Here is a 20844-nt window from a genome sequence, read left to right on the forward strand (position 1 = left end):
AGTCACAGAGGTCGCGGAAAAAAAATCACAGTATCCTTGACTTCCGTCACAGACACGAAGCCTTACTCATTACATTTAGTAATGTTAGGACTTACTTGTGACAACAGTGGCTAAATAATATTCCAGACAGAATTATGATTTTAAGTGAATGTATCCCTTTGTCTATGAAAGACTGAGGTATTAAATAACTTACCAAGACATTTCTACATGTGTTGGAAATAGTTTAAATTAATGTTGAAAGTAGGTTTCTGCAGTTCATGGCCACTCATGAGTCCGGTTAGTCTCATTCATTTCAATGGAAAACTGGCCCAAAGTGGAAGTGTATTTTTTGCCATGAGACATTGCTACTTTTCAGCAACCAGTACTTTATGCAATTAACATATGTACTCCTGACACTTTTAAATAGCATCAGCAAACACCCAACTTAAAGTGTTAAAGGAATAGAAAACAACTGAACTGAAAAATGAACTTACTAAATAGATTTCGGATACGACTGGCTCCAACACCAACGAACATCTCATCAAACTCTGACCCAGATGCATAGTAGAATGGAACATCAGCTTCACCAGCCACAGCTCGTGCAAGAAGGGTCTTGCCTGTACCTGGTGGTCCAACTAACAAAATCCCTGAAGAAAAGATTTATACTATCACAAACAAACTCTGTTATACAGTAGTTCTCTCATACCTTCCAAGTCTTTAAAAAAAATCCTTACAACTAGCTTCAATTAGATCTTAATATTTAATTTCAAATATTGCTTAACCAAGATTTCAACATGGTTGCAGCACAGCAGGACTTAGATTTACAGTTGATCTACTTATACTTTGATCCAAATTTGAAGCATGGAAACAACAGATCTGTAAATTTAAAAAGAAGCATATTGCCAAATAAAATCAAAAATCTAGATACAATAGTGTATGATACTATCATTATTGAAATTCTACCAGTGTCAACTTTTTGATAACTGTATTTGGGAAAAATACTTCCTCAACAGTGCTGCCCTTTCTTACACTTAAGAATTTTCCCCGTTTAAAAAGACAATCTACTATGTATGTTCTGTCATGGTCCTGTGACTTGTTAAATTATGAATATGATCAACAATATGATCTCTATAAAGTAGGGTGGGTCAATGAGACTCATTTAAATTTTATAGAAGATTCAAAGCCTCTATACGAATTAAAGAGAAGAACAAACATAACCGTTTAAAACATAATTATAACCATATTTCAAAAGTCAGATGAAAATAATTTGACCTAAACAGATCTACAAATTCCCTTTTCCTCTGTGTGAGCAAACAACTGCCATAAACTTAAGGCCAATGTATATTAGACAACTGAATCATTGTTGAAAATGGGTTTCAGTTATAAGTCCTCCTAAACTGTTCCTGAAAACAGTTCAAGTGGCAGCACAGACGTGGCAAGCCCATTTCACACCCCTGAGATTTGGGTGTGGTCAAACTCAAGACAAGTTCCATCAAATACTAATTATTCTTGCTGAAATGGTGGTAACCATTGTGCCTAGTCTAAACCATTTTCTATACCAGTTCATGGCAATGAGGAGAGGTAAGCCATTTTCAACAACTGTTCAATTTCCTAACAGACTAACTTTTAGGATGAAAAGAACCATTTTAGCCTACTAATTTCTTCAACTTTTTTTTTAAACTCATATAGCCTTCCATTTATTTGCTGAAGATTCTCGTTTCTCAAATTTGGGCTGAGACAACACAAGAGTTCTGGGGGAGTTTCAGCAAAACTGGCTGAGCCCTTTTAAAGTTAGAGCATAAACATTGCTTCTTTTTTAAACATATTAAGACTCTTGTTTTAACGTAGATGGGTTTTTAAGCTATAAACATGCCACAGATTTAACCCTCAATGAGCACAAGTGCCTTTGATATGATCAAAATTTTGTTCACACAGTTACAAGTGACAAAGACAACACACATCCACCATACACAGTACCAATTTTACTACTTAAAAAAACCCTAAGTTACCTCTCAAATCACAATGGGGTAGGACTCTTGGCATGGAATAGATACATGCTACACTGCTGCTGTACACCACACTGGTGTAGTCTGAAAGTCGAAATGGCTGAGAACTTAATATCTGGATGATGATAGACAGACAAGTCCAGTGATGACTGAATCTGGTAATATTTTGAACAGGGAGTTCTCAACCATTCTGGGAGCTGTATCCATTGCTTCACTCTGACTCAAACATTCAAGGCTTCAGAGTGACATTCCAGGAATCTTATTATATAAGTTAGCAGACGACATTCTTACCTTTTGGAAGTTTACCTCCCAGGACAGTAAATTTCTGTGGATTTTTCAAGAATTCTACAACTTCCTGTAATTCCTGCTTAGCTTCTTCCACCTACATATTAAAATATGCCAGGAAATGTGACAAAGTCGTTATAAAACACTGCAGCTATTTTGATACAGTTACAAATAATTGTGGAAGTAGTCTGTGCTAGGAACATGAACAGATATGTTCAGATTGCAGCAATTGTTCACACAAAAATGAAGCAAAACAACGGGCTGGGAAAATGCATTAATGCAGTGTAGTCCTTAATGCTTCAAAAAGAAAGCAAAATATTTTATATTGTCCTCACGATACAAAAAAAAAAAAAAAAATTCCATGACAAAGCAAAGCATTACTGAACTTTTCTCTAATGAGACTATCACAATTATTTATTTCAGATAAATCAAAAATTATTTTTGCAGTAGAGATGCAACAGGAATTTAGAGCGCAGGTAAATAGCTACCCATTGAAACTGCTCCCTATTAAGTAGATTAGGAGAACCAGAAACAAACGCATTCTGACTTTTTAGCACCTAGAGTAGCCTACTTCAGTGGTAACTCTGACTTAGTAGAGACTGCTGTCCTTACGCGTTCATTCCCAACATCTGGTGATGCTTGTGGATGCAGACATGTCACTCACCACAGAGGCAACAAAAATATACTTATGCTTGGCTATTATAGTTTGTGAATGTTAGTTTGTGAAATAAGCTATTCCAGGCACCAGTAAGATAGATCATACTTCATGGACTTCCCCTTCAACCCATACTGTCTACAGAAAACAAAAATCAGTTGGCAGCTACTTACCTGGACTCTAAAACCTCGTTGCTTCTCTACTAACTATAGAACAATTTGGAAATGCCATGCTGGTCTTCACTTCCTTGCTTTTCTAGGTTTATCATTCATCCACAGTGCAAACTTAATTCTATCATTCTATTCTATATCAGCCCTGTAAAAACAAGACTTTTAGCCATGGGCTACCACTTTTGGAAAATACCTGCAAAAACCCATAAGTTTTCAGGTTCATGGTTTGGCAACAAGCGATCCATGCAAAGCTAATTTTTGAACTTACTCCTTTAACATGTTCAAAGGTGACATTTTTCATCTGAATAGGATCAACTGCTGCATCAAGCCCAGATGTTGTCCGAAAGCGTACTGCAGGCAAACCAGAAGCGGGAGAGGGGGAATGTTTCAGTTTACAAGATGCCATTTAATTCCAAGACTACATATATGTTTAATGGATATGCACATTTAATCTGCCTGTGTTATGTCATCCATATCTTTTTTTAAAAGCAATGTTTCCATTTACAAGTGTCCAGCTAGAATAAATATTTTAATAGCTTCATTTTGTAGAACAATTAAGGTTTAGTTTTTTCGACAAATATTTAATAGCTATATGAACTGAATTCAGTGGTTATGAGAGATTAACCAACTGCTTTTTGGTTCATTTTAGAGATCATTCCTCCATAGCTCAGGAGGAAGTCCTGTCTCCAAAAAAAAATAAAAATACATGGGTAGTTGTACAAGCGTCCCCACAATGCCTCAACAATGAATCTCACCTCTCGTCCAGAGGTTCCACCCCTAAGTATGGAACTGTAGTCCAATATTGATACATTCAGCCTTTGGCCATTCAAATGAGATAGCGAACAAGCATAAATTTATGATGGTGCTTTTGGCAATATAAGCACCTGGTCATTAGAAGCTAGGTGAGATCACATGAGAACCACCAAATGGCAAACGTTCTTTTCTCACTACTGACCTGAATGAGAACAGATCACCTAAATTCTGGGTCACATTACTTATTCTGCTCCCTCTACCCTCATTTTCAAGAGTTTTATCAAGAAAGTCAAGAATTGATAGAGTATCAGAGTAAGAAAAAAAATTACTTTACACATTTGTAGTTATCTTTTGAAGTGCTGAATGCAAAAGCAATAAATATTGCCTAAATTCCTTTCGTATTTTGAAACATTACCTTAAAACAATCACAATACAAAGTACAATACACATTTTACTTAGTGTTCAGGTTGAACAAAAAGAAACTGAGTAAAGTGAAAGGTTAGAGGAATGAAAAGTTAACAAACCAGTATCAGAAAAGGAGCCTTTACCAGATAAAAATGGGGTTTTTGACAAGCCATATATACCAAGCAGTAGCAAAACAAGGAGAAAAAGACGTGTTCGTCTTAAAGAATCTGTAAAAGAAAAAAAGAAAAAAATTTTAATAGGATGAAATAAACTACTTTCCAAATAACAGAATGCGATGGTATTACGTTAAAGCAGCTTACCATTTGTTCTTTGCGTGAGTGCCTGTGCTTTCAAAAAGCCCTCAGCAAAACCAGTTTTAAATGCATCTTGATGAGCTTCAGGTACTTTTTTTGTTTTCACTAACTTGTCTAAGCTTTCAACATCAGATCCTCGGTCTCTCAAAAGGAGTCCCTAAACATACATTGCATACTAATATTACTTTGTATTCATTTTGATAGAGAGACAGTTTTCATGCAGAGCAAAAACGATAGTGAATTGGCTTCCTAACATATACGTTTTTCAATGAGGAACTGTCAGACATTAGCAATATTAATTTGTTTTCAGTGTACAAAAATGTTATACAGTACAACCTCAGAGTTACAAACACCTTGGGAATGGAGGTTGTAACTTTGAACAAAAATGTTATGGTTGTTCTTCCAAAAGTTTACAACTGAACATTGACTTAATACAGCTTTGAAACTTTACTATGCAGAATAAAAACACTGCTTTTAACCATCTTGAAACAAGCACAGAAACAGTTTCCTTACCTTGTCAAATTTATTTATTTTTTTAAACATTCCCTTTTTTTTATTAGTTTACATATAACACAATACTGTATTTGGGAGGTTTTGTTTTTGTTCTCTTTTTTGTGTCTCTGCTGTCTGCTTGCATACTTCTGGTTCCAAATGAGGTGTGAAGTTGACTGGTCAGTTCATAACTTTGGTGTTTGTAAATCTGAGGTTCTACTATATGGGGCATCTGTGACAGAGTAGCTATTCCAGTAACAAAATTTTCTGGCTACTTCAAGATCTGGGTTTACTGCATTAGATTTCTGCAAGTTGTCTTCCTGGATTAAAGTTACCTCCTGTTCAGGTAAGCATGCTACAACATTAAAAAGACATTCATCACCAAAGTAGCTATTCTTAAAGCAGTTACAACTGCTATAGTACAAAAAAAGCACCCATTTATAAGTGAAACCACTCACTGAACTTCTGCACATAGGAGTGCTTCACTGGTCTCCAAGATACTTTTAAAATAAATTACAAAAGAGAAGTCAGAAGCAACATTTTATTTTGGAGTTAAAAATTTACTCTTCTAGATTTTCAACCTGCTATCATTACAAGAATTAATGGATTTAGGGATCCTTATATCAGCAATAGTAAAGCAAGTCCTGGGTGCAGGATAAGGAGGGGGAAATGGAATCCTTTCAATTCACTAAAGTTATAAGATCTAGGAAGATTTTCCTTTCAATAAGTGAGAACATTACTGATTATTCAGTAACTTAAGTCTTCTATTTCTTCACAGTAGTCATGATCTCAAAATGTAGCTCTTTGTACTTGCCTTTACAAATGAAGGGGATACATTTTCTGTTTCTGCAAATCGGTCGGACGTCGACTGCAGACGTCTTGCTCTTGATTTCAAAGTCTTAAAACCCCGAGACTGTATGAAAACTTAAACAAAAACACTTTCCTTTAACATCATATTTCCTCTTTAAGCAGAGAAGGAATAAGGTGCGTCAAACAAATCAAAGTTACACTATATTTGTAGGTTCTTCCTCTGTCTTTTCTCCAAAGCCTCTTACCTATGATACTTTTTGTTTTTATTATTTATGCAATATACACCTCTACCTCAATATAATGCTGCCCTCGGGAACCAAAAAATCTTACCGCGTTATAGGTGAAACCACTTTATATCAAACTTGCTTTGATCCACCGGAGTGCACAACCCCGCCCCGCCGGAACACTGCTTTACCGCATTATATCAGAATTCGTGTTATAACGGGTCACGTTATATCGGGGTAGAGGTGTATAAATGACTATACTAAAAAGGTGCTATGTGACAAGAATAAATTACCAGTCATTTCAATTAGTCTTAAAATTTTATCTGAGCCTTTGAATGGCTACACTCACTTCAAAAAGGCTCTTGCAACCCAAGTTCCCCAATTAATACTAAAGTCATTCTGAATCCCTCAGCATACTTAATGAAATGAACTGCAATCCTAATACAAAACCAAAGGAGCGTGACACAAGTTACACCTTAAGAAAGATTTCAGAGTGGTAGCCATGTTAGTCTGTATCGGCAAAAACAATGAGGAGTCCTTGTGGCACCTTAGAGACTAACAAATTATTTGGGCATAAGCTTTCGTGGGAAAGCTTATGCCCAAATAATTTGTTAGTCTCTAAGGTGCCACAAGGACTCCTCATTATCTTAAGAAAGTTCACTAGTACTGATGTCAGATTGAATTTACTTAATTGACTCAAAAGATGAGGGGATTTAGGTCCTCTTCACTAAAATCACTTAAGAATTTCCCACCTTAAAGCAAGGTCTGCTAATTATGTCATATTTATTGACTTTACCAAGAAACCATGTTTCTAAAGATCTCTTCAGATTTAACAGCCCAAAACCTCGTAAGAATAGAAGGCCCTTAAGATGACTTTTTAAAAAGTAAAGTACCAAATTCAAGTAAGTTTGCCAATATTTGCTGAATGCCCCCATTACTCAGACTAAGTAGAATTTCCCAGGGGGAAAAACAAAGCCACAATGTAAGTTAAAAACATGTTAACTGATCTCATGAGGTAGTTTCTTGCTTCATACCTGGCCAGCGCTGAAGGTCTGAACACACACTCTGGAGGGGCCTGGGATGCTGTCTATATAAGTAAGATGAGCGTAAAGTACTAAATACATCCATGAAACCTAGAAAAAAAATATTCCATAACATAAGCATGATTTCCATTTTAGATACAGGATATTTCACACTAGACTTTTTACTTAGTCTAAGTTATTCTTAATTATGTTGAATCCAAATGTCTACTTATTTATATCTGGTCACATGAAGTACCATCACAGAACAATAAAGAAACCATTACTAACAACATATAGTGGGAATTATTGAATTTCCTCATTTTGGAAACTCTCTCAGTACACAAGAATCCTTTTAATTTTAGAACTTCCAGGTGAAAACAAATATTCCAACTAAGATTTGAGATCCTGCAACTGCATGGGAAAATCTCAGTTATCTGGACTCTCACAGGATTTCTGTGTTGACACTCATTTCATGAATTAATTTAAAAATAAGAAATGCACAAAGCATTAATACATTTTAAGACTACATTAAGGTATATTTGATTTGTTTAATAGTTGTAATATAGCATGGAAGCAACAAGAAGTGGAAAAGGGACAACACAGCAGGAAATGCATCAGCAAATACCATTTCAAAAATGTTAGCTACTGTGAATAGATAGCATACCACAAGCATGCCTTATATCCATTGTTCAAAATAGCAAGTGGCTCTTTAATGTGTTTTCTGCAGCTCTTTGCAGCACATGATATTAAAACACTGTGTGATGTAATTATTAACCAATCTAAGTTAACAACCAATCAGGATGCTTTTACTATATTATTAACCAATAAAATAATACTTGATCAATCATTTTGCTGTGAGAATTTTACATATAAAAAAAATCTATAGTAAATGAAACGCTGAATTCACACTACTGTGGCTCTTTGGGGTAATGTTGATCGCTAATTTGGCTGCTGAACCACTGAGGTCTGAGTAACACTGGTTTAGTGTCATTGAAATGCATTGTATTGTTAAGAAACTGATTTCAACATCTCCATTAGGCAGGCTTCAAAGGTGAGACAGATATGGTCCACAAAATGATGGTCAGGGGACCATGAAGTAAAAAAATATATATATATTTGTGAGCACATGTTCAAAGAAGGTATTTATATAAATTGGTTAAATCTAAGGATTATTCTGGGCCATCTTCTTAAATGTAACTAAACGGTATATTAAAACACAAAAAACGCTTACATTAATGAAACATTAAGGTAACATTTTAAATGCTCAAAAGCCTGGAAATGCAAAAGTTAGAGTTAAATGTACAACCTTAATTGTGCACCCTTTATGTATGTATTACTATACAATCTTTATTTATGAGCACATATTCTTCAAATAATAAACCATTTCCCACATCTTTATAAATAGATGTATTGCTAAATCTTTTTGGGGTATCAACCTAATGTTCCTCCAAAATATCCAACAGTATAAGTTATACCAAAAAGTACAAATGAAGTTGTAATAAGATGTAAGAGTAATGATGAAAAGCAGTATGAGCTGGCATCCTGCATAAGTGTTTACAATTTAAGTGTCTACAATTAAATTGTAGAACTTTCAAAGCTCATGGTCAGCAGTGCTTCATTAACACAGCTGAATTCGGCGAATCCTATTGGACTTACCCCGCTATGAAGAGGGCGGCAAATCGACCGCCGCGGCTCCCCCGTCGACGGCGCTTACTCCTCCTGACGAGGTGGGAGTAAGCGCATCGATTCAGGGATCGATTTAGCCGTCTAGATGAGACGCGATAAATCGATCCCCGAGAGATCGATTTCTACCCACCAATCCGGGAGGGTAGCATAGACTAGCCCTTAGGCAACTTTACAAATCACAGCCTTAAAGTTTAAGAAATAAGTCAGGATAAATCACTAAAAAGCTAGCTAAACTTCTACAAAAGATAGTAAAATACTCCATCTTGATTCTTGGTGGTTTATTTCAGTGACATAAGGACATGCTGTTAAACAGAACTTCTACAAGAAAGAAAATAAAATATATTCTGCTTTCAGCTGTTACAAGGAGCTTGCTTCAGTCCTGAAGCAGTTTCTACTATTCTAAGATTTCTTTCCCCTACACTGGAATTTTAGCAGTTCTTCGGCCTGTCGCAGGGCTCCTCTCCCACTAATAGCTCTGCCCAGGGCACGTCTACACTATAAACGTAAGTTGACCTATGTTAAATAAACTTACAGCCACCGCAACTGCAGTGGTTCACGTCCACACTGCCCTTCTGTCAGTGATGCATGTCCTGGAGCGCTTCCACCAACTTAAGAGGGGCAATGTGAGGGAGTGAGAGCCAGGACTCTCAGTTCCGCACACAGCTCCCTGCCAGGAGCCCAGCTCACCCCTACCCCCTGCTGGGAATGGGGAAGCCACACTGGGCTTCTCAGCTCCCTGCTGGGAGCCAGGCAGCTGCACTGTGCTCCAGGCACAGAGCTCCCCGCTGGGTGCAGCCACGCTCTCAGTGGGGAGCAGGGAGTCAAGAGCCCGGGGGGGCAGCCCAGATCTGAGCAGGGAGCCATGAACCTGGGTGGCAGCCCAGCTGGGAGTGGGGAACCAGGACCCCAGGAACAGCAGGGCTCCCTGTGGGGAGCATGGGTAGCAGCCTGAGCCAGAAGCCTGGGAGGCAGACTGGCTTGGAGCAGACTGGGCAGCAGCCCAGCTGGGGATCTGGGAGCCAACTTTCTTATCAATTTCACAGCTCCAGCAGAGCCTTGAAACTGACAATGATTGTCAATAGATGCCAGTAACGCAGCGTTTACAGGGACACCTCATCGCCCTAACTACACCAACATAAGCTCTACGCCTCTTGTGGAGGTGGAGGTATCATGTCAGTGTATTAGGGCACTTACATCGGCGGGAGCAAGGCTGTAGTGTGCACACTGACATAATTAGGTCGATGTAAGCTGCCTTACATCGACCTAATGCTGTAGTGTAAGACCAGGCCTCAGTCACCCTGAGTGAAAAGATCAATCTTATGAACTAGCCTTTCATAGCTCTGAAGACTCCCAAAAACCTTTGTAACTCTCCCCTTTCAACCAGGGACTTGTCTGTGCAAGCTATTTTTCACATTTATACCCACTCAGGCTACAGTTCCTTTAGTAATTCTGTTCCGAGGCTAGCCTCGAGCTGATTTCCCTCTTCCTATTCTCCCAACTGCTATGCTGTGGAGGCAGCATTACAGATACCAGTTAATTGCTTCCACTGCTAGTGCAATCAGGGCACTTCTACCAAGACCTTGCTTCTGCGGCAACATTCCTTTTGAATTTGGCAGAAGAGTCAAATTATAAGGTCATAATAAAAAAAATGGGGGGGGGTTTCAAAGACACTCAGATTTTAGAGCCAGAAGGTACCACAAAAATCATCTAAGTCTGACCTCCTGCATTCACTCCATTGACCATAGAAATTCCCAAGTTCTTACATTATTTTCTGTAATGAAACAGTTAGCAACACATGAACAGTGAAGCCAATCTGAATTCCTTTTCAACTCATATCAACATTTTTGTATTTTAAAAACTGTAAAAATCCTTCAGAGAAAAGGGAAGGGACTTTATCTAGACTGACACATCATATTCAGAGACAGATACACTGGTAATTACACTCAGTTTCTCCTTCCATTCACTGAGTTTAAGGCCTTGTCTATGCTAAAGGTGAAAGTCTATCTAAACTACGTAATTTAAGTTATGTGAATAGCATAACTCAAATCGACGTAGCTTAGATCTACTTACTGTGGGATCCACTCTATGCTGTGTCTACGGGAGACGCTCCCCCACCGACTCCCCTTACTCTTCTCGATCTGGTGGAGTACTGGAGTCGACATCCGTGTGATTGGTGGTCGATTTAGCGGGTCTTCACTAGACCCACTAAATTGACCCCCGGTGGATCGATCGCCACAGCGTTGATCCTGGCTGTAGTGTAGACAAGCCCTAACTGGTAACTGAAACTAGCAGCTCAGTCCTGCCATCAGATAAGAGGGTTGCAGTTGCATCAATGTTAAGTTGATAAAATTAGCTACTACAGCTGAGCTGAATATCAAACTGAAGAAAAAATTGAACTGTAATATGACTATGTCACAGCCTGACTAGAACACTGAGCGTGACTGGAAATGCACTACAAGATATATAACAAACTCAGAGGAAAACTACAAATTATCTGTATAGCAAATGACATTGGTATTCTGACTGTTTTTTTTCTATGGACAGCTCTAATAGTTTGTTTTAAACCACAATCTAAGCAATTGTATAACACAATGACCTATGGCTTGATTTACCATGGTTTCAGCTTGAAAATTTAAGTGTGACAGCTTTCACTAGTCCCATTTTTATTTTTGTTGAAATGATAATACTGGCATATCACCCCAGAACATACCATGTTTATTTTCAAAGAAGGACTGTGCAGAGATATAGGATGTATTCCACTGGGAAGAGATTTTGTTTTCTGTACAATAGCCAGGAAGCAACCTGTTCACTAGTTCATCGAGCTGGCTAATTTTCAAGTCGGACAATCCCAGGTCTCTCAGATTCAGTACAGGCTGTAAGGCAATAAGAGAAGTATTCAAATATTTAATAACATCAGGTCACCTCAGGGGAAAAAAAAAGTCTGCTAAGAAGGGGATATTTTCACAGAATTACTGATACAGCTTCAACTATCAGATTTTTAAAGAAGTAAGAATTTTAAAGTGAAAAACACATTTTAGATGTTGAAAAATAGGAAGGCTTAATTAAATCCTAAGAGAAAAATTAAACCAGTTATTGATATAAAATAAGCTTCTACACTATGCCATCCTATGAATATTAATCACAGAGTGTGCACTTGTTTGCTAATATATAGCCATTTGTTTGCTTAGTCCATGTTAAGAATGTTCTCTTCATATTTGAAAGCAGAGTAGATTGATTTAAGTCAAAAGTGAATTAAATCACCAATTTTAGTCATGATTTAAGTCAGCAGCCAGGAAACCTTGATTTAAATTGTCAATTTTAAATCTTGTTTTGTATTTGTACTTCTTATTTTCCTGAAGAAAAGTTGATTCTTATTAGTTGGTAATCATTAAAACATATTGAACAGCAACCAGCTATAGCCTTAACACGAAATTTGATGGTACTTTTTGCTACCAGGACGACACACATCTGTACACATTTATGTAAGCAATTATACAGCTTAACTTAAAAATAAAGAACATGAATAACATTATGAAAATAAATGTATATATATTATATTAAAAATGGTGAATGCTGCATTTCTAATTTATCGGATGATTGTTATCTTGCGATTTGTTTCAAGCTCTATTTGGATGGAAACTGGAATTCAATTAAATGCACACAAACAAAATTTCAAAGTTGTTTTATTAGTTAAAACTATCTTAGATGTGCTGAATATATAGGAAAAAGGTTTATCAAAATATGTTTTGCATTTAAAACTAACTGATTTATTAAACAAAGTATTAGCTGTAGTTAGTGAACTGATTGTTTCTGGTCACCATGTCCTTCAAGATTTTATAATTAGTAGATCTCATCCTCTCAAGCTTGATTTTTATTTATAGATTGGAAGAGTATACAAGCCTTCCTGCCTTTTCAACTCCCAATTATTTTCTTAACTTTCAATGAACTAGTCATTGAACTGAACTACACCTCTACCCCAATATAACGCGGTCCTCCAGACCCAAAAAAAATCTTACTGCGCTATAGGTGAGACCGCGTTATATCGAACTTGCTTTGGCCCCCCTGCTCCTGGTCCCCTGACCGCCCCCTCCAGAGACCCCTGTCCCTAATCACCCCCAGGACCCCACCCCCTACCCAGCCCCCCACTCCCTGTCCCCTGACTGCCACGACCCCTATCCACTCACCCCGTCCCCTGACAGGCACTCACCGGCAGCGGCAGGAAACAGAGCAATCCGGCCCCAGCCCGCCCCACTTCACCAGCTCTCAGCCGCAGCGCTCCGCTTCCCGCCACCGGTGAGTGTGGGGAGGTTGAGGAAAGGACACTCCCCCGTACTCACCTGCGGCAGGAAGTGGAGCGCCATGGCTGGGAGCTGGCGGAGTGGAGTGGGCTGGGAACGGGCTGCTCCGCTTCCACCGCTGCCGGTGAATACAGGGAGGTTGGGGAAAGGATGCCCCCCGTACTAACCTGCGGCAGGAAGCGGAGCACCGCTGTCCCAGCCCACTCCGCTTTCCTTGCCCCGGCCCCAGCCGTGTCGCTGCGGGTGGGGGGTGTTGGAGAAAGGTCCTGCACTCACCAGCAGCGGCGGAAGCAGAGCAGCCTGGCCCCAGCCTGTTCCACTCCGCCAGCTCCCAGCCGCGGCACTCCGCTTCCTATCGCAGGTGAGTATGGGGGGCGTCCTTTCCCCAACCTCCCCGCACTCACCAGCGGCAGGAAGCGGAGCGCTATGGCTGGGAGCTGACGCGCTGATCCACCGCGTTGTACGCGAACCCGTGTTATATCGGGTCATGTTATATCGGGGTAGAGGTTCACTTGCATAAAACGAAAAAGAAAATATTTTCTCTGCACTCACAAAAGAAGCTATGGCTGTCAAAAGCTGGTTTAGCACTTCAAACTCTGGCTCCAGGTGCTTACTCAGTGATTTCCCATCAGTTCAGTAGTCTGACTTTCTTTAAAACTTTGGTAGCAACCTGTAATGCTTACTTTTTTTTAATCTAATGTCAATTATTTTAATATATTATAGTAAATTCAGGCCTTGACGTAGATTGTTATAATTCAAATTTAATTTTAAAAAACTTTAATTTAAAAAAAGATAGATTCAATATAAATTTAAAAAAATCTGATGTTTATGTATTTTACAAAAATATCAATTTTTATTCATGTTTTCTACTATTGTTCTGGCTTGAGTAGACAGATGCATTATTTCCCTACCTCTCTCAGCATCTTTCTAATCTTTGAGACATTACTATTCTGTCAAAGAAAAAAAATCCCCCAAGAATGTGCAACAGCAACTATCTACTAGTTAGACTGACTGAGGTGCAGAATCTTCTGCAATTCTGGCTTTTTTGCGAGTGGTAGGTGAGAAATTGAGGAAATGTGGATATTGGATATTTCACAGTGGTTTTAAAAAATTACAGTAGAAACCCAGATAAACAAGTTCTAATCCCTGTATAATCACACTGAAGGGAAAGGCCTTTTGTATTCATGGCTCAAGCGCAGGGAGTCATGCCAGTGTTGGCAGTCAATGTATATATTACAGACTAGAATTTGGCTCTTTGCCTCATTTGTGTCTATTTGGGAGGGGGGAGGAGAGAGAGACAGTATTCTATCAATCAAAATATTTACCCTTTTGTATGAGCAAAATGTTTCACTTGTTTTCTAATTATGCATAAGCCAGTTAATATGACAAAACTGGAATTGCAGAACCTAGATCTTACCAGCATCAGCTCAAAACCCATGATGTTCTACTTGGCAAAGCTTGATTCTTGATCAAGGCTGTCAAACATACATCCCACATGATGAACTCATGTGGCTCACACGAAATATCCATACTAATCCATACATAACAGAATCTAAGTTTTCATTTCCATTACATCTACCTGATTCTGCAGACAGTTTGAAACAACTCCGCGCATGAACTCCCCTTTTAATTTGATTGGGCTATCAACTCTAAAGCCCATTGATAACACTTCAGTATCAGTGTTCATTATTTAATCACTGATCATTTTAGTAAGTGGAAAGGTAGTAGGAGTGATACCCACTGTGTTGGGAACTTGGAGTTGCTGCAGGGAAAGAAATTCAGGGAACTCCCAAAGAGAGGGAAAGCAGGAAAGAAACAGAGAAGGGGGAAAAAAACAGTGGGGTTAAAAATGAGTAGATTTTGAGTGACAGAACAATGACACACTGAACAAATGATAACACAATTAAATGTTTAGTTACTCCATTCAGGTTATATCTTCTCCTTACAAACTTCCTACTGACATCAGTGGGCACCATGACAGGCATTGTGGGAAGTACATAGTCCTGAATTTATACTATGGTACATGGACCAGAAGTAAATGTTATGAAAATGGGACTTTGGTGCTTTTGAAAGTTTTACCTTTGGTGATGTCATGCTGATTCTATGATTTTATTTCAAATTTTGTTAACATTACTTTGAAGAGCGGGCTACAAGTTTGTTTTAATGACTTACGAGGAGAGAGGAGGCACAGTGGACAAGAACAGGAAGCAAAGTAGCAGCCGTGTTAGTCTGTATGAGCAAAAAGAACAGGAGTACTTGTGGCACCTTAGAGCAGGCCTGCACAACTCGAAAAGTGGCGAGGGCCATATTACTCCAAAGAAAACAGCTGAGGGCCGAACCCCCCGTGCCCCACTGACACCCCCCCAGCGCCGCCCAACCCCCCCCGAAACCCCACCCCCCCCCCCCACCCCCCCCCCCCCTGCAAAAACCCCCCCCCCCCCCAAGTGCCGCCCACCCCGCGGAAACAAACCCTCCTTCCCCAGCGCCGCCCCGCCGAAACAGCGGTATTGAACCTTGGTAATATGTTATAGCAGGCCCCTAAGGTAGTATAATTAAGGTAAAATAAAAATGTCTTTTTGCTAGAAGTAGAATAAGATCTTCCCCCCACTTTGTAATCAATTGAATGAATGAGGTGTGAATGAGGAAGGCGTAGAAAGCAGGCACCTCCAGACAGCTGCAACCCTTGGAGAGGGGATGGGAGCCAGACCAGATCAGTAGAACAGGTCAGCCACCAACTCGTAGCTCGCCTCCTCACCTGCCCCCCCCCACCCGCCTGCTCGCCTCCTCAGTCCCCCACCCCCCCGGCCAGTGATGAGCTACCAAAATATTAACAACCGGTTCCCTCCTCGCCCCACAAGGGGGTCATGGCCCGCCCCCACCCCCCGGGGGTCACGTCAAAAATTATAACATTCAAAAACCAATTGGAGAACACTTCAATCTCCCAGGCCACTCGATTACAGACCTAAAAGTCGCAATATTACAACAACAAAAACTTCAAAAACACACTCCAATGAGAGACTGCTGAATTGGAATTAATTTGCGAATTGGACACCATTAAATTAGGCTTGAATAAAGATTGGGAGTGGATGGGCCATTATGCAAAGTAAAACTATTTCCCCGTGCTTATTTTCCCCCCCCTACAGTTCCTCACATCTTCTTGTCAATTGCTGGAAATGGGCCATTTTCATTACCACTACAAACAGTTCTTTTTCTCTCCTGCTGATAATAGCTCGCCTTAACTGATCACTCTCGTTATAGTGTGTATGGTAACACCCATTGTTTCATGTTCTGTGTGTGTGTGTGTGTGTGTGTGTGTGTATATATATATATACACACACACACACACACACACACACACAATCCTCCTACTGTATTTTCCACTGCATGCATCCGATGAAGTGGGCTGTAGCCCATGAAAGCTTATGCTCAAATAAATTTGTTAGTCTCTAAGGTGCCACAAGTACTCCTGTTTTTTTAAGAACAGGAAGGGGGCTCCAGACAAGAATGTTTATCCATTTCACGTTTTTTTAAATGCTGATCGCTCATTAAAATATTTGTCTGCTTGTAATTTAAAGTACCCATATAGAACAGTAATAAGCATGACAGCATTGGCTATATATAAAAATAAGGTACACCTTTGTGCATTGTACAAAAATATGATACCATTTAAAAATAATTTCTTATTAAAAAACAGTGACAATTTTTTTTAAAAATTGAAAAATCTTCAGACCTCATTTAAACGTAAATATAATCCCCAGTCTCTCCAAAATTCCTATTACCTCACTGCTTTGAGCATCATGTTCTGGGGCTGTATCCCTCTGTAGAGACTGAATAGATGCTGTGCTGACAGAAGTAGCTGAGGTTTTTGGTGAATGGAAGGCATTGATGAGGTGACTCAGAGGAACTGTAACCTGGTAGAAATTAAAGATGAATTTAATCAATCACACAAACAGAATATAATGCCATATATAAATACTGAAGAGAAAATTCATGTATCTAAATACATCCCCATCTCAGATACTGTATAAAATGATGATCTTGTACAGTGCCTTCCAAGTTAAGTTCTCAAAATGCTTTTTGAACTTTGCCTCTAAGGCACAAGGGGTAGATACCTCCATTTTACAGATGGAGACACAAAGAGTTAGTGATCATCAGACAGAAAGCAAGCAAGACAGATTAAGTCACACAGGTAGTCTACCAAAGTAGGAAGCAGAACCCAGGTCGCCCAATGTACAAGATAACGTGTTAGATACTCAAACAGAGTCGTGGGGACAAACAATCAACTTTTAAGCAAAGTATGGACAGCCTCAATTTGCACTTAAGCTACCCACTAGCCTTCTGTTAACTAAATATTCTCTTCTCATAAAATTTATCTTTTTATAAATTTCTTAATAACAATAGCAGATAAAGAAATTATTAGCTGTTGCAAAAGGAATAATGTTTTGCCACTTTTATTGTGCTCCTGTCATTTGTTTGTTGTGTTAGTGATCAATGTTAGTGTGAGGTGCCATTGCAACCTCACCTGGGAGAGAATTGCCTAGGTATTATTGAAGTGCACTTATAAGACATCAAAGAGGCCTTTCCAAGAAAAATGTTGACTTCTGATGCATTTTTGCAACTCTATTTACATCTTGTCAAGTATCAGAGGGGTAGCCGTGTTAGTCTGAATCTGTAAAAAGCAACAGAGGGTCCTGTGGCACCTTTGAGACTAACAGAAGTATTGGGAGCATAAGCTTTCGTGGGTAAGAACCTCACTTCTTGCATCTGAAGAAGTGAGGTTCTTACCCACGAAAACTTATGCTCCCAATACTTCTGTTAGTCTCAAAGGTGCCACAGGATCCTCTGTTGCTATTTACATCTTGAAGTTTATCCTTCCTGAAAAGTTTCTACAATTAGTGTAGGTCTCTCTTTAGAAGAAATAACAGGTATTTGTTAAAACATGCTGGTGTAACTTTTTCTAATGTAACCTATCTAAAAAAGTATTAATAAGTGTGTTTTCTAAACCCACTTTAAATCTACTTATACATTTAGAAGTCTTGGATTTAGAAAACAACGCAAAGATGATATAGGAAAGTGAAATGGTCTCCTAGTAAAGCACACAATGCCCTCTCCTAAACATCTATTTCTGCAGGATTCTCCCTAACTCTGCCCAAAATTAATGAGAGCAACAGGCCCAACAAAGAAAATAACAGAACACCACTAGCTGTCACCTTCAGCCCCCAACTAAAACCTCTCCAGCGCATCATCAGAGATCTACAACCTATCCTGAAAGATGATCCTTTACTCTCACAGATCTTGGGAGACAGACCTGTCCTCGCTTACAGACAACCCCCCAACCTAAAGCAAATACTCACCAGCAACCACACATCACTGAACAAAACCACTAACCCAGGAACCTATCCTTGTAACAAACCCCGATGCCAACTCTGTCCACATATCTATTCAAGTGACATCATCATAGGACCTAATCACATCAGCCATACCATCAGGGGCTCGTTCACCTGCACATCTACCAATGTGATATATGCCATCATGTGCCAGCAATGCCCCTCTGCCATGTACATTGGCCAAACCGGACAGTCTCTACGCAAAAGAATTAATGGACACAAATCTGACATCAGGAATCAAAATACTCAAAAACCAGTGGGAGAACACTTTAACCTGTCTGGTCATTCAGTGACAGACCTGCGGGTGGCTATATTACAACAGAAAAACTTCAAAAACAGACTCCAAAGAGAGACTGCAGAGCTAGAATTGATATGCAAACTAGACACAATCAACTCCGGTTTGAATAAGGACTGGGAATGGCTGAGCCATTACAAACATTGACTCTATCTCCCCTTGTAAGTACTCTCACACCTATTATCAAACTGTCTGTACTGGCCTAGCTTGATTATCACTTCAAAAGTTTTTTTTCCCTTAATTAATTGGCCTCTCAGAGTTGGTAAGACAACTCCCACCTGTTTATGCTCTCTGTATGTGTGTATATATATCTCCTCAATATATGTTCCATTCTATATGCATCCGAAGAAGTGGGCTGTAGTCCACGAAAGCTTATGCTCTAATAAATTTGTTAGTCTCTAAGGTGCCACAAGTACTCCTGTTCTTCTTTTTGCGGATACAGACTAACACGGCTGTTACTCTGAAATGCTTCTTTGGTTTCCAACTGCACAAATCAGTTTCTCTGAAGTCCTACTGTAGTTTAAGCTATGTTGTTAAGTTACTTAACTTCACTAAAACTTTGGATCAATCTACACGATTACACCACACTGCTTTATGGTCACAGAGTTCAGCCAAGTTTGATACACCTCTACCCCGATATAACACAAATTCGTATATAACACGGTAAAGCTGCGCTCCGGGGGAGTGGGGCTGAGCGCTCCAGTGGATCAAAGCAAGTTCAATATAACGCAGTTTCACCTATAACGCGGTAAGATTTTTTTGGCACCGGAGGACAGCGTTATATCAGAGTAGAGGTGTAGTTTGTTTATTCAATGTTTGAAGTAGCCATACTACCAACTTGGTTGTTCAAAATTGTTATGTGGTTTCTTGTAACTATATCAGTGCGTAGCCCACCAGTATACATACACAGATATCTAGGCAGGACGCGACCAATTATTGGCATACATCACTGGGACTAATATGCACGTAGGTAAACCTGCTGCTAAGCTCTACTAGTCCCAGTGGCCTAAGCCATTCATCGGTCCCGCCCTGCCTGTGGATCCATGCTGTGCCCTCACACAAGTATAGGTAAGCATGATGACAGAGGATAGGCAAGAGAGCTGGGAGAGAATGTGACAAGTGCTGCCACATCTGAGTGGCAGTGCCCCAGGAAATAAGTAGTTCACAGTAAATTGTCAGAAGAGAAAGCAACTGCCAGTTTCAAAAAAATTATACTTCTGATTTTTTCCCAGTATTATTACATCATCTAAGATTAGTGTAACTGAAAAAAATCAGAGCAAAAATATTCTTCAGTTTCGTTAACCACTTTTTATAAAGTAAATTTCATTCTGTCCCCAATCAATCTCATGTTTGAGAGAGTCTTTCACATGCAGCAGAACAAAGACATTTGAAAAGTAAATTTGATTAGAGAACCATAAAAAAAAGCAAAGGAACCTAGAAGCAAGAGAAATAAATGAACCTATTTTAAACAGACAACATTTCAAGTTAAGTGTCTATTTAAATATTTAAGAGATTTATTCATTTAGCTGTTGCTGTCCAGGTTGCACAATGCATTCATTGGTTCATCTTGTAAACAGAATCAGAATGGTTTCCATCACGCCAGAGCAGGTGTCCACTAAACCAGGATTTGGAAGCTGATTTCTCAAACAGAATCCCACAGCACAACCAGTTTCCCACTATGTATTATATGGTAAAAGTTTAATGCTTATTCTAATGAACTGTATGGAGGACACAAATAGTGAGGAGACTAGAGTGCCACAAAAGGGTAATCTAGATATTTAATTTGCTTAGAGAAAGAGTTCAACTTTGCCTAATAAATACGTGCATTTAGCTGAAATTTCTCTAGTTTTAGATTTCACTGGTGTTGTACCTTCCATTTTCTCTTTCAGAGTTTAGTTGTCGGGGGGGGAGGGATAGCTCAGTGGTTTGATCATTGACCTGCTAAACCCAGGTTTGAGAGTTCAATCCTTGAGGGGAGCAACTTAGGGATCTGGGGCAAAGTCAATACTTGGGGCTGGACTCAATGACCTTTCAGAGGCCCTTCCAGCTCTATGAGATAGGTA

General features: G+C 39.3%; 1 protein-coding gene across 2 annotated transcripts in view; it reads right to left on the bottom strand.

Annotated features, from left to right (window-relative positions):
• Positions 1-20844, bottom strand: part of YME1L1 (YME1 like 1 ATPase) — a 39572-nt gene that overhangs the window by 17044 nt on the left and 1684 nt on the right. The window contains exons 2-10 of one of the 2 annotated variants that reach the window (XM_034760186.1): positions 16879-17010; positions 11512-11674; positions 7128-7226; positions 5874-5983; positions 4574-4724; positions 4373-4480; positions 3364-3446; positions 2277-2367; positions 474-626 (exon numbers count right to left, since the gene is read on the bottom strand). In XM_034760186.1, coding sequence (XP_034616077.1) covers positions 474-626; positions 2277-2367; positions 3364-3446; positions 4373-4480; positions 4574-4724; positions 5874-5983; positions 7128-7226; positions 11512-11674; positions 16879-17010 — 1090 coding nt within the window. The remainder of the gene's footprint in view (positions 1-473; positions 627-2276; positions 2368-3363; positions 3447-4372; positions 4481-4573; positions 4725-5873; positions 5984-7127; positions 7227-11511; positions 11675-16878; positions 17011-20844) is intronic. The other variant, XM_034760188.1, reaches the window with a different exon arrangement.

The sequence above is a fragment of the Trachemys scripta genome, chromosome 2 (assembly GCF_013100865.1).
Source record: "Trachemys scripta elegans isolate TJP31775 chromosome 2, CAS_Tse_1.0, whole genome shotgun sequence".
NCBI classification, from domain to species: domain Eukaryota; kingdom Metazoa; phylum Chordata; order Testudines; family Emydidae; genus Trachemys; species Trachemys scripta.